Source organism: Ixodes scapularis, unplaced genomic scaffold (assembly GCF_016920785.2).
Source record: "Ixodes scapularis isolate PalLabHiFi unplaced genomic scaffold, ASM1692078v2 PGA_scaffold8__174_contigs__length_109621045, whole genome shotgun sequence".
NCBI classification, from domain to species: Eukaryota; Metazoa; Arthropoda; class Arachnida; order Ixodida; family Ixodidae; genus Ixodes; species Ixodes scapularis.
Window position 1 is genome coordinate 62,426,861 of NW_024609883.1, and position 14,519 is coordinate 62,441,379.

General features: G+C 45.3%; 1 protein-coding gene across 1 annotated transcript in view; it reads left to right on the forward strand.

Moving 5' to 3' along the window:
- Positions 1-4,196: 4,196 nt before the first annotated feature.
- Positions 4,197-14,519, forward strand: part of LOC115318333 (4-coumarate--CoA ligase 1) — a 35,648-nt gene continuing 25,325 nt past the window's right edge. The window contains exons 1-2 of the mRNA XM_029978043.4: positions 4,197-4,325; positions 12,279-12,480. Of these exons, the coding sequence (XP_029833903.2) occupies positions 4,197-4,325; positions 12,279-12,480 (331 nt within the window). The remainder of the gene's footprint in view (positions 4,326-12,278; positions 12,481-14,519) is intronic.

The window sequence follows — 14,519 nt, forward strand, 5'->3', positions numbered from 1 at the left end:
TCGTCAGCGCTGCGATGTTAAACGGAGACAACCGATACCTAGTTACTTCGCGCCCTTTAAGTCTTACCTTAGCTGTTCCTCGAGTCACAAATCCTTCGTCAACCGCACATCACGGAGGAATGGAAAACCAATCCGCGGAACCTAAAGCCGCTCTCAAAAGAACAAACTCGAAGCCGCTGTTGATCGCGTAGCGTGAAAGAAGGTTAAATCGCTTGCCACCAGATGGCAGGGTCAAGCAGAGTAATTGCAAGTAGCTAGCTAGGTGGCACTAGGTACCACCGAAAATATTTTTATTTCCTCAGGCCACCATAGCGCATCGGGATCTTCAGGAACCCCTCCTATACACACGTGTAGACACATTACGCATACTACAAGCATCAGGTGAATATACATTGAGCGCACACACATACAAGGCACATACAAACATCAATACAACGGCACGCTAACCCGAACACTAGACCCGAGCTCTACGTTTCCGTCTTTTATACTGCTCGTTTTAAACGTACGAAATTTCTCGATGACTCCCTAAGCAATAAACAATATTCCCAGCATGTTCATTTTTTTCCAGGAATGTCATACCTCTGAGAGTATTTTGAATTGCTCAAGGGAAGAATTTCTTATTAAAAAGTAAACGCTCGATCATGCCGTAATTATTTGAAAGCATATAAATCAAGCCGCTCCAGTGCGGTTCGAAGCCAGTTTGTTTCCCCATACGGCACGCCGTATATAGCCTGTATTTCTATTGTAGTGTGTGTTTTTTTCTATTTGGCTGCAATTGCCGTCTTTAATTAATTTCTGCAGAGCGAATATTCACTCAGCTGGAAGTGATGCTTCACGGGCAGAGAAATCGCTTTTTGATCAACATAAATGCAATCAAAGCCGCGACTTGCGGCAGGTGTTTAGTGTACGGAGCTACGCCGTGGCGAGCTCGAAAACTTCAAGCGCTCATCCCAGCGCGCCACTTAAAAGGCAGCTTCTCGAGGAACAGTAGTGTATTTAAACAGCAAAATAAAGGGTAGCTTTTTTTTTGGATTTTTCCTTACTATTCTTTTTTATTGCTAAAATTCCACACTGTAAATATATGTACTTTCCGTCATAATTTTGTACTGTTAAGTCCTTTCCCCAGAGCGCAATCGCCCTCGGCGAGGAGACAACTGACAGTCCCATTGGCCACTGTACGATAGGAGCTTACTGTTCAGACCAGCGTTCCAACATGACTATCCCTAAGTCGATCGATCGCACGTGCCTAATCCCTCGAGTGGTCTTAAACTTTTTAATGGAAAGCGGAATGTCAACCTGCGACACCCCGCCCCCCCCCCCCTCCCCCCCGATCACGTCCCGACCAGCGTCATCAATGCCCGACAGTTTACGTCATCTCATCTTCTTGTTACACCACTGACACGAGAACATACGGTAACATCGCCGATAATTCCAGTCTTCTGTTCACAACCCACAACACTGCCATCACGATGTTGGTGCTATGTTGCTGACACGCAGAAATACAGAACCACGTTGAACGCCGGTTGGCACTCGGCATTGGAAAACAGAACCGAACTCAGCACGGAAGGCACCCAGGAAGCAGGCAACAAAACCTGCCTGTGTTGGACGCAGTTCCTGCGATTTCCATAACGCTAAAAACGTCGACACAGTTCCGCGTGGTTTCGCTACTGTAGTTCGGCGTGGGTGCCGCAATCCGGAGACGACCATGACGGCCATCTTAGTCAGTGTACGTAGCGCTGCTGGCACTGCTCCGGAACTCTCGCTACTTCTCGGTAGGTCAGCGCAAACGAGGAGATTTAAAATATTAGGAGAGCATAATTATTTATAATGTACTACTTGAGACTGTGGTGCGGAGAAATTAAACTCTTAAGTCGAAGAAAAAGACAACAGAGAACGCCACAATGTTTTGAGACATTCCCTTTTTCCTTTCTCTTGGACTTGAAAGTTGCTTAATCTTTCCTACCCCAATCTCAGGTGTCACAATATGATGAATTATCACCAGCTCGCTTGCACACTCACTGCTCTTTTTTTATTTTTTTATTTTTTTTTACTAAGGAGAGGACACTTCTCTTTAAGAAGATTGCTTGCGGAAGGTACGGGGCTGATGTCATGCTCTCTCATAGTACATTTAACCCCCTTGGGTGCAACTAGCCAGTGCAAGCGGCGCCAAATTGAGAAGCGGGACATCTGTATTCGGATCTAATCCCGAGAAAAACTACTCTATGGCCATTTGGCTTTATCAAATATTCGCATCTGTTTTGGAAATAAGGTCATGCACCCCTGATTAACCTTTGGCAATGCATACCAGTTACAAAATCACTGTACATGGAAATGAAAGAGCACCATGAAAGATTGTTTGGAAGTACCATTGTATTTATATCACTTTACTTCAAGTATACATTGCACCGAGTGCACTTACTACTTCACTTGAAGCGCACCACGTCTCATTTACTTTGTACTTTACTTGAAGCACCTTTTAGATGTACTTTACCCAACACTGGCTATAATAACTTTTTGATTAAAACTTACACCGAGAATTTTGGTCATTAGGTATACCGATGCCAGCCTTTTATGTATAGAGTATGTATATAAGGCTGTCATTCACTTGGCCAATACTGCCTAAATCGGTATTCTAGCTACGACCGAGGACACCGATTTAGGCTTTTTTTTTTTTTTTGCTGACATCGCTTGCAAGTTAACGACAGGGAGATGCGTATATCCCACTCGAGGTATATTTTATGATACAGATGGTATTTTTTGTTCATGTGATACGACTTCATTCGTACGAACTTCTTTTTTGGTATATACTTCAATTACGGACGACAGATATGGCAGCTCTCCATATCACCCTACTTTTTTTTTCTAAACAGCTGTATGGCGTTCTTTGAAAACAAGAGCGTTAAAGTAAAGCTGTTATTTTTTGATCGCAACTTATGAACATTTGTTCGTACTACCCCCTTTTTTAGCGCTTGCTGGCTTGTCGGCGGAATCGACTGGATCTTTCCGATTCCAGATTCTTTCTAGAGTGCACGAAGTTCCTGGTACGTATATTCGTAGCATCGTGTATGGTATCTAGCATAGAGACATTTGCTATTTTCGAAACGAGAGTATGGGTGGTGGGCTCTTGAATAGAACCCTTTCGAAAGGTGCGCTCCATCGAGTAGCTGATGCGCCAACTGTACGAGCCCGCCATTGTATGGACACCCTGTGCATGTATTGCATAGGGTGTCCATACATCACACGCTTGGTACGCATAAAATGGCGACCGCCAATGTTGCTCGATGGGGTTTCGAAAAAGGGTCTAGTGGAGGTCTCTCTATCGTAGTTTTTGGAGACGAGTCGCTATACGCTGTTGTTTGAGTTAGACCATCCTGCTACCTGCATGAGGTCATGGAGGTGCTGTATTTTAGGCATGCGCGCACGGGATACTCACTGTTTATGAATGTATAATTGGATTCTGGCTGCAGCTAGCTAAAAGTTTATGTTCATCCGTACTACGCAGCCTGCGCGACATGTCGCGGCCTCACGCGACCCGCAGTTTCGAAGCCGTAACGTCATAAAACGTCAAGGTACCAAACAAAATTTTTTTTTTTAATCTAGTAATGTTGAGTGTTAAGCTGTGGTGTGAAAGTGACGTTGGAACGTCACCTGACACTGTGCCACGTGATGCGACGTGACGCGCCACCACGACCTAACGCAACGACCTCGCCGCGTGCCGTGAGGTTACTTGACGTCAAGGTGTCCCGTGACATTGAGCCACATGACGTCACTTGACTATATAACTTGAAACCGTCCCTGTCACGTAATCAAGTTGCGTGACACTACGATCTACCGCAGTGACGTCGCATGACCAGGTTTTATGTAGTCTGGTCACATCACGTGACTTAATTTATCAGAGTTTTCTAGTAGAAAAAGGTGTCGAAAATACGCAATTGTGTATACAATGCAGTTTTGGATATGACGTTATTCACCGAAATACAGCTGTAAATGTTTCAATGATTCACGTGAACATCCGGCTTTGCATTCCTCAGCATAATCAATAATTGAATAAGTTGAGGCCCGCGAATGTGTCCTGACTTTGCCACGCACGCATGACGCAATCAATGATAAAATTGTGGGTTTCATTAGCACTTAAATATTTAAACAAAAAATGTGTATTTTCTTGATCCAGGTCAATCTAACCCTTATTTAAAAAGATGACACTGAAGGCAAGGATTGAAAATGGAATCGTCTATTCCCCTTACCCTTCGGAAGCCGTGCCAGAGATGTCACTGTACCAGGCTGTAAAACAGCACCTCGAGCAACATGGCAACCGAACTGCTGTGGTAAGGTTTCATGCCGATTTTTCTGAATATGTTTCCTTCATCTAGACCACCTTCAAATCGGATTGATGATCATCAATATAGTCGCGTTTGTTGCAAAATTGGTCGGAATACATAGCTTCTCCAAAAATAAAAGAAAACTATTAAAGATACGTCCATCGTAAACCGGAGACACGGAAAAATAAAAAAAAAACGGACAAAACAACAACAAGTCTCAAACACAGCTTCTAGTTTATTTGAACACCTCCGCTCTTATATATACACCACAATTCTCCTCTCCAAAGGTCGACACACCTCCTCTCCACTCCATCAACATCTCAAACTGAACCAATGACACATGCTACCTCCCTTCCTTTCATACCAACCAAAAACTGACCCAGACGACCTCCTTTCCAATCCATGATAACAGGCACTCAAACAACAAACCCTGCTAACGATGAAAACACCCCCCCCCCCAAAAAAAAAAAAAAAAAGAAGATAGATTTTTTGGAAACGACCAGCCACAGCCGATAACAGGCCTATCCAACAGACACGGTGTTAACATTCAAACACCCCTCAAAAAAAAATTTTTTTTTAGAGACACAGAGAGCGTTTCAGTTCACTTCCGAAAGCCAAGGACGGTGTGCTGACACAATTGCCACGCTCCAAAATACACAAAGTGTCCCTCACAACTCTCCTACCATTTTCTTTCTCTTTATGCAATACCTGGGTATCCCCCCACTCAGGCTGACAGTGATTGCAGTCTACAACATGTTTAGCTATTTCTGAATGCTGCGCCTTGTTTTTGACCGCCCTTTTATGTTCCAGCAACCTTTCATTCAAACAGCGACCAGTTTGACCTACATAAGACCGCAACGCAACGGAATGTCGTATACCACTCCTACTTGACAAGTTAAATCAGGGTTTTGGTGTTTCTTTAGACAACCCTGACGACCACCAGGGTTGCCAGGGTGGGCTATAAATAGCCAAATTGGGCTAGTTTTATTTGCAGTTGGCGGGAAAAAATGGTAGTTGGCTATTTGGCTAGTATTGGGCTATTTCTAGCCTGTGCATTGGGCTATTTCTGACCTGCGCATTGGGCAATTTCTGACCTGTGCTGGAACAAAAATGCTTGAAAGCACTTGGGTTTATAGGTTCGAATGTATTTTTAGAGTAAGTTGCGTGAACATTTGGCGCTTCGGTCCCTTAACCCTGATAAGTTTGCTACAGCAAACAAATTCGTCTTCTTTTTGCGCGCCTTGTGCAATTGTTTCCTTCCGAATGCAAGCATGTGCTGTTATTACTCCATCTCAACAAGTGACGGCGTGATTCCTTGTGGCCTTAACAGCACCTGTTTTGCGCATTCTTTAGGTTGTCTGAATTCTGCATGGTTCTCCCGTGACGTCATTCTGGTCACCATACACGTTTGCAAGTACGGCTTCAGGGCGCTGCCATCTTGCTTGGCTGGGGTGTGCTTGGGCGAGCCCAGAGCCTCTGGACGAGCCATAACCCGATTACGAAGCCTTGCTAAGGCGTCGTAATCGGATTATGGCAGCGCCCAAGAGCGCACCCCACGGAGAACGATGGCGGCGCCCTGAGACCGGACTTGCAAACGTGTACAGTAAAAAGCGTCCCAATATAGTGGAAGGTATGTTGTCATGCGCTTGTACGAGCGTTTCAAGAAGTTCGCCGAACGTGCAAGGGACGTCATATCTGGGGAATTTGATGGATAAAATGTAATATGTGTCTTTTCTGCTAAAAAGAAACGTTTCAAATGATAAGTTTTTTTGGGCTATTTTTGGGCTATTTTGCTGTATCGACCTTTGGCTATTTTTGGGCTATATCTCGTAGACGTTTGGCGGGTTGGAGCTCAAAGACCTGGCAACCCTGACGACCACCCGAAAAGGGGGTTAAGCTTTCCAATTTATGTTGTGCCTTGAAAACTAAATTTACTCCGAACCTCTTGGCCACTGACTTCAAATTGTGAGATAATCCATGATTTTCACAACCGGCAAAACCGGTTGTGAAAAATGTGGTTTGTGTGCCTTACTATCATGGAATATCTCACAATTTGAAGTCAGTGGCCAAGAGGTTCGGAGTAAATTTAGTTTTCAAGGCACAACATAAATTGGAAAGCTTAACCCCCTTTTCGGGTGGTCGTCAGGGTTGCCTAAAGATACACCAAAACCCTGATTTAACTTGTCAAGTAGGAGTGGTATACGACATTCCGTTGCGGTGTGGATTGTCTTATGTAGGTCAAACTGGTCGCTGTTTGAATGAAAGGTTGCTGGAACATAAAAGGGCGGTAAAAGACAAGGCGCAGCATTCAGAAATAGCTAAACATGTTGTAGACTGCAATCACTGTCAGCCTGAGTGGGAGGATACCCAGGTATTGCATAAAGAGAAAGAAAATGGTAGGAGAGTTGTGAGGGACACTTTGTGTATTTTGGAGCGTGGCAATTGTGTCAGCACACCGTCCTTGGCTTTCGGAAGTGAACTGAAACGCTTTCTGTGTCTCTAAAAAAATTTTTTTTTTTGAGGGGTGTTTGAATGTTAACACCGTGTCTGTTGGATAGGCCTGTTATCGGCTGTGGCTGGTCGTTTCCGAAAAATCTATCTTCTTTTTTTTTTTTTTTGGGGGGGGTGGGGTGTTTTCATCGTTAGCAGGGTTTGTTGTTTGAGTGCCTGTTATCATGGATTGGAAAGGAGGTCGTCTGGGTCAGTTTTTGGTTGGTATGAAAGGAAGGGAGGTAGCATGTGTCATTGGTTCAGTTTGAGATGTCGTTGATGGAGTGGAGAGGAGGTGTGTCGATCTTTGGAGAGGAGGGTTGTGGTGTATATATAAGAGCGGAGGTGTTCAAATAAACTAGAAGCTTTGTTTGAGACTTGTTGTTGTTTTGTCCGTTTTTTTTTATTTTTCCGTGTCTCCGGTTTACGATGGAAGTTCTTCACCAGCTCGCCTGTGCTTTTACCCTTGCTTCTTTAAAGATACGTATTAGCAGTATATGCAAGCACAAAAATGTGCGTACTAGCAGCCCTTTGGTACCGGGACAGTTATTGGATAGACCTGCTGAGCTCTTCTGCTTACTGTAAGTATTAAAATAGGGTGCCTGGCAAACACCACCCAGAATAATCAAGGCCAATGAACATGTTCCTCTTATTTCATAAAACGACATCACAGGAAGATGACGCCAACCATGCAATAGGACGCGAGCCCGACACCAAATGTCATTCGACTCGTTGATTGGACACGAGGCCTAACCGAAGGATGACGCAGCGTTCGGATGACGCAGCAATCAATGTCTCATCTTGATTTCATTCTCGATTACGTCAAAACTATTGTGCACAAAATTTCATCATTTTAGGCTGAGTTGACCCGGCGCACCTTCTTTTCCGCGTGTCTTCTTCGTTTTCCTTTCAAGATATCGAGTTCATAAAAATTTACGTTGGTACCAGACGCGATGACAGTGTAGGAGAGATCGGCTGCGGTCGAGAAGTTTCACCAAGTTTGAGTTGCGATAGTCATCGCAGGGTCGCCAATTGCCTGCTTGTTTTTCGAGACGAGGAGGAGGGGAGATGAACAGCTACTGGAGAATGGGCGAGCAGCGCCGATCTTGATCATGTGAACCGGAACTCTTGCTGTGCGATGGCTCTTTTGCTGCGCGAGTAGACGGAACCTAGCGCTAGCGGGCTGACCGCTGGTCATGATGCGGTAAACGGCGTCCCGCTTGGCTGGTTTGTTCCAGTAAGAAGCTGCCGAGGCTTGCCAGCAAGGTCCTGTTAGGCGAGGAGCATCTTCCGAGCCATATCATTCAGAAAAAAAAAATAAGAACACAATTGTTCTCTCGTAATAGTCTAGGTGAGCGACGTCGGGCATTAAAAAAATACAGATGCAAGCGTCCATCGCAGTTCTTCTGGTCGACCGGGCGCAACCTTTGACGTTCTGTTCATGAAAGAGCTGTTTTTAGAAGGCCTACGACCTGTCCCTATCTCAACGCGTTCCAGCCACCCGTGACTATGTTCGCCTTCACCGTAGAGCGAGTCTGATGGCTGGGCAGGTAACACCATCCCCTACGATCAACGGAGCCAAATTCTGGCAGCAGTTAGCCGTCACTTCGTATTAGTAACAATAAGGTGCTTGCACAAGACCTTGGTGCTACATAGCTTCCAGCTCAAAATCGCTCCCGCAATCAATGTCGCCGACATTCACCTGCTTTCGTCTCATGTGGAACGAGCTTCTTTCGTCTGGTTTTGTCACGAGCGCAACGAGTTGCTCCACATCGTGACGGGAATTGTCTCTTTGGTACATTTTCTAGTGAACTTGATTAACTTTTCTTCGTAAGAATGTACACCAAGGTCTAAACTGCTTACTCTTTGTTTACTAGATGTTTATCTGTATTTACTTGCTTTTATAATTATCTTTATTGTTTTGCTTACACTATGCCTTTCCCTTCAAAAGTGGACCGGCAATATCTTCAAAGTAAATAAATAAATAGGTAAACAAATAAATAAATAAACGTCTATTGTGTCCTTCTCTGCCGGAAGTAGTGTTTTCCAGATCACCAGAGTTTATTCTTTTGTTCCCTTCTAATCGATTGTGTCAGAGTCGTTGGTGGGGAACGTAATGAAACATCAACTGGTTCTAATTCTTCTTTTTGTCTTACATTCCGGTTTTTATTTAAGTTTCTGACTTTGGTCGAAAAGAAAGTTCGTTGGCGGACAAAATAGTTCCTCAGCAGACACCGCCGGGTTTGCGGCCTAAAATACGTTCGCAATCGTACCAGGTGTGAAAAAAGTTTTTTTTTTCTCCAGACATGGCAGTAATAAGATTACTGTAATAAAAATAAAGTGATTAATTTACGTTTTGTGGCAATGAGGAATGATGAGTTACTCTTATTGGTCGGCGATTTATTAATGTGATGAATTACTTGCAGGCACCAATTTCCAAAATATTACTCATGACTTTTTAAATTATCTTTGTCCAGAGTGAAAAAGTTCGTTCGCGAGCGTTAAGAAAAAAATTAGTTTGCAAGGTGAAATGCCGTGAAGAGGCATTTCCCCCCGTTCATCTTTAAGCTGACAGTGGGGTCGGCACTACAAGCACACCGGAACCAATGAACCACCTTCCTATCATCACTTGACACGACCCCTCCTCTGTGTGTCTGTATGAACGAGAGCATGGTTACGTGACGAAATGTAGACGTGTGGCTGTTCCAACGAGCACGTACCCTCCGCCGCACTGTCAGATTTGGGGTGAACGGCTTATAGGCTACAAGGCAGCAGGCACATCCCCAGTGAGGTCAACAGACTTCAAAACCCGAGCGGAAATGACACGCAGATCCCCAGCCTTCCTGTTCTTTCGTCATGCAACTTCAAACTGCAAGCTTTGACTAGCATGAACAACACATGACAGTAATATAAAGACACTCTATTTTGTGCGGCTTTCTTTGGCTTTGCTAAGTGTGTTTTCGTAGTCGGAAAAGACGGGAATCGAGCAAACCGGGTACCGCTCCCGCTATGTCTCTCTGGCTTGCCTTGCGAAGTTTATTCGCGAATAAGGAAGCGATCAGACACTGCCACCTGTTTGTTGGGAAAGCACACATTTTAGGAAGCTCGCGCCATCCCTTTCTTCAACTGGCAACGCTTCCGATTAATAAAAATCCTTGTGTGGCAACGCGCAATAACTTTGAGCTCTTCGTGCGTTTGTGAGCCTTACTCCTTGAGAGCAATGACCGGGAAGGCGTCAACTAGTGTGCTTAGGAGAATAGGATTGAGTTGCGTCCTAGTTGGTAGGGAACCGTTTCAGATGACAATCTCTTGTAAGATCGAGCCTCCCATGGCCCGACTTAACTTACTCACACGGACTATTTCAAGATCAGAAAGACGGAGACATATCAACCTTTATCTGAGGACACTCACTATTCAATGAATAGCGAAATCGTTAAGTCGACTGTCTTTGAGTCACATCTAAAGAAGCTATTCATCATGTTTGACACCTGTTTCCTATGCCAGCGAAACGGCTGTTCAGTATTGTTAACTTCAACGCACATAAGACATTTAACATGAGCACGAATGGCTGTCTCAATGAATTGGAAAGTAATGTCAAAGTAATTGCATTAATTTTGGAAAGTAATTGTAGTGTAATGTCATTAAATAGCCTGCGATGCAATTTAATTCCATTTTTGCAGTTTTAAAAAGGCGATGAGTGATGTGATTTAATTACTTTTTAAAAGTAATTTTTCAGTCTCTGTGTTTTTCGCACAAAAATAAACTCCGCGTCGCCGAAATATAGTGTTAGTAATCAGAACCAAATGCTGAAGTTTCGGCACCAACCGTTTATGAATTAAAAGTAATAGGTTTGATTTTATATTTATTTTTACTGGGGAACCGGAGCCCGGCAAAGTTATCGAATATATCTAATTCTATAACGGCATTTACCGAAAACGGAAAAAAAAATTGACCTCATTTTTCCATTGAACTGTTCAGAAAATCACGTAAAACTCTGTAATAAGATAACAGTAAGATTCTTGTTGTGTGGGGAGAGGCGTCAGTTGTCGAGGATCCTCTCTCCGATCGCGGCAGGTGACTTCGATGGCGAGCCAGTGGCAGCGACGACGATTTGATGCTTGTTAACTATACATTTATTAACAAAGGGCCGGCGGACGACACATGTCCGCGACGAACTTGGGGACTTCTCCCGCTCAAACTCCCCCGACCGTGCTCCACCGGGGGTCCGCCTCCGTCCCCCAAGGAGAAACATTCCCCCCGCGCGATGGCGCCGAGCACGCTCGCGGACGACCCATTTGCTCGCTCCCGCGCACCGCCAGCCCTCTCGGCAATGCCGGCAAGCGGTGAAGGATAAAGAAAACTAATTAAGGAAAACATACGCTCTGATCCTTACAGTAACCCTAAGTGCTGAATTTTGGCATCCCTTTCTCTGTGCTGGCGCTACATTTGCACGGGGAATGAACGTGAGGGGATAAGTAATTCATTTTTGCGTGTAAAAAGAACCACTTTTTTTCTTGGGGGGGGGGGGGGGGGGGCACGTTGTACTTCTTAAGTTTTGTCGTTGACTGAACCGTCTGTTTTCTTCTGCGCTTAATACCAAATACGACACTAACGAGGAATCGTTTACGTGCATAGGAATAAGAAAGGTAGCAGAAGGCGTCACCGGCAGGGCCCCATGTGTCACCGGCATTCATATTAACGTTGGATGTCGAAGTTTTAGAACACACTGCTTAGTGTCCTCGACAATGAAATCAAATGCAAGAGCCTTATAAAATAGATAAAAAAAAAAGTACTGTGCCGTCCTAACGACAGCAAAAACAAACGGTGGCTTAGCGACAAATTCGTCTCTGAAAGCTACCTCGAGCCGTCGTTGGTTGAAATGGCGATATTCCTTCGTAGGGGAACGCACATAATTGCGCACATATGGGCAGTTTCGTGCGTTTTATAAGAAGTTGTTTGTGGTCCTTGCGTTTTCTGACAATTATGCATTTTTTCCGCCAAACTGGATTTCTTGGAAAGCAAACAATAATTCCTTGGAAGAGAGCGTCACACATTGCTCTTCGATGTGATCAAGCGCCTGCTAAAGAGCTTTTATGCTGGTTACATTAGTGATGGGCCTGGCAACACCAGCTTTGTTGCACTACATGAATGTGGTTCGGAGCGTGGTCGTGCAACCAGCTTTGGGATTTCTTGCAACATTGTAAACGATGTATTTTTAACATAAAGTAGCATGAAAGTTTCACAGTTCTCTTATTATATATATTTTTTACTAAATAAATTTCTGTATGCCCTAACAGTTGTACTACGTGAACAGATTTTTATTTGATTCTGCTAAAACTTTCTGTAAAATTTAGACAATTTGTTTTTACACCGGCTAGTTTCAATATCGTGTTACTTTTACCCAAATATTTATAGTCTAACTGTTTTCCCCACAAGACATTAGTTCTAAACTGTATAAACATTTCGCAGGTCTGGGAAAATGAAGAGATCACGTTCGAGGACCTTCTCAAGACATGCCAGCGATACGCAGCTGGGTTCCAGGGGCACGGCATCAAGAAAGGCGACAAAGTTTTGGTGCATCTCGACAATTCCCTGGAGAACCTGATAGCCATATACAGCGTTATATTTGCCGGAGGAGTGGCTGTGTTATCCTCCCCAGGTGTGTCAAAAGGTGAGGAGCTGCGATAGTGACCAGTAAACTCCATTGTGCCAAAGGCAGTGGTAACAAATAATGTGATGCACCGTCGAGCGAGATGCAATTGCAGCGCCGCGCGCCGTTTCTTGCGCAGCGGAAACTCCGGCATCATAGCTCCGGAAGCGAGCCATTGCGGAACCGAGAAGATGAAAGACTTACGCCGCGCTGCTTCTTTCTCGTGAATGGCCCTGTCTCTACGTCTTGGAAGTTTGTCAGCTCCGTGAGCACCTCGTGCGTTTGTTTAAGGCCCGTTCACACAGTTGCGTTCGGAGCGACCACTACGCTTACGAACGAATGCAACCGCTTGGAACGACGAGTTACCATAGCAACGAAGCGCCAAACGGTCGTTTCGTTCGTGTTCGTTCGCAACGCAAGGAGTTGAGCCGGGCTGAACTTTTTCGTTACGTTCGGGAACGACGGGAGCGACAGACCAATCACAGGTCGAAGAGGGCTCGGTCGCGCGCGTTCGATTTGCGAACATGGCGTCGGTGGTGATCGTCGACGTGGACGGCGTGGTGGGCGCTCATCGTTCTCCGTAAAAGCGCTATCCTTGATTGTGAATTTTCGTCGCGTGGCGTTATGATAACCCAGCACGTACTAGAAGGGAAGATCCACCTACTCGTGCGGCGATCTCGTGGCGGCACTCTCAAGACAGCAGAAACGCCCGTGCCGGCGTGTTTGTTTACTTCGACTACAGTGGTGCTTTCTTAGCATTTGTGTCCTCGAACATCACCCAGATTTCTTTTTTGGCGCATTGCATGCGTGTGCTCAAGTTCAAGGTATTACTGGTGCGTACCATATAAAGAATGCCAATTTTCACGCGTTTTCATCACCCGAAAAAGGTGATTAGTGTTAGCAATCCTGAACGCTCGCTACGTCTGTCAAACTATATTTCTACGTTGCTATATCGTTGCTAAGGTTACATCATCTCTTCTAATCGTAGAAAAGGCGTGTGGCGAGATTTGTACTGTTGGCGAAGTCGTGTATTAAAGTCGTGATCGTGCAAGACGCCGTACTGCATCTTTTTTCTTTTCTTAATGCGCTACCCTGTAAGCGTATCCTGCAAAAAAGAGTAATGAAGCTTTAGGTCATTACTCTGTCTATTTTCTGTTACGCAAGTGAATGGCAGCGCGTCCCTTTCTTTTTAGAGGCACCGCTGAAACAGCTGACGGCAACGGAGAGGCGGTCGCCGTGCTGCCTACCCGCTGCGCTTGTTGCAGTGGTAGCAGGAGTGTACGCGCGGCGCAGAGCGGTCGTTCCGGTCACAACGGACGCAGTCGTGGATAACGAGTTCGGTTCAGATGTCTGAACTCTGGTCTGAACCAGCCTTTACAAAGCTATTGTAGGCGCACAACAGATCTTCGTGACTGTACGCCGTAGCCGAAACCTCGGGCTGCTCCGGTGAGGACCCCGCGTCGGGCACGAAACCGTCCGCCATGTTTGTAAGCGTAGCTGGGTTGCTCACTATTGGCTAGGAGAAAGAGCTGAAGCTCATTTCTCATTGGCTGGTGATTCGTGTGGTTGCATGCGGTTGCATGTGTGTGTACACGTCGCGTACAGTGGTCGTTGAAGTCGCAGCGGTTGCATTCGTTAGTAAGCATAGTGGTCGCTCCGAACGCAACTGTGTGAACGGGCCTTTACTCTCCTAATGCGCCCGCATGTTCTTGTTTCCCTCAAGCTCAGCCCACGACAGCGCGCTATTGGATGCGTCGTCACTGCGCTTACCGTTCACGCTCTTTATGTTGTCCCACTAATCGACCTGGCCCTCATTTCGTTATAATGCTCCATAGACGAATTTTCAAACACTTGCTCACCGTATAAGCCGAGCATGTGTTCGCAAATCCGTCTTCGACGAATAGAAAGGATTGAAGTCGTGGGAAAACAACAGCCCGTGGGCTAATTTTTAGGGTAAACAAACGCATTAAGTGCCAAGGAAAGAGACGTATACTTATACGATGTATACATTTACGCAAGTAAGATCCCGGCCTAACCTCGAACCGCGCGCCGGGGTGAGG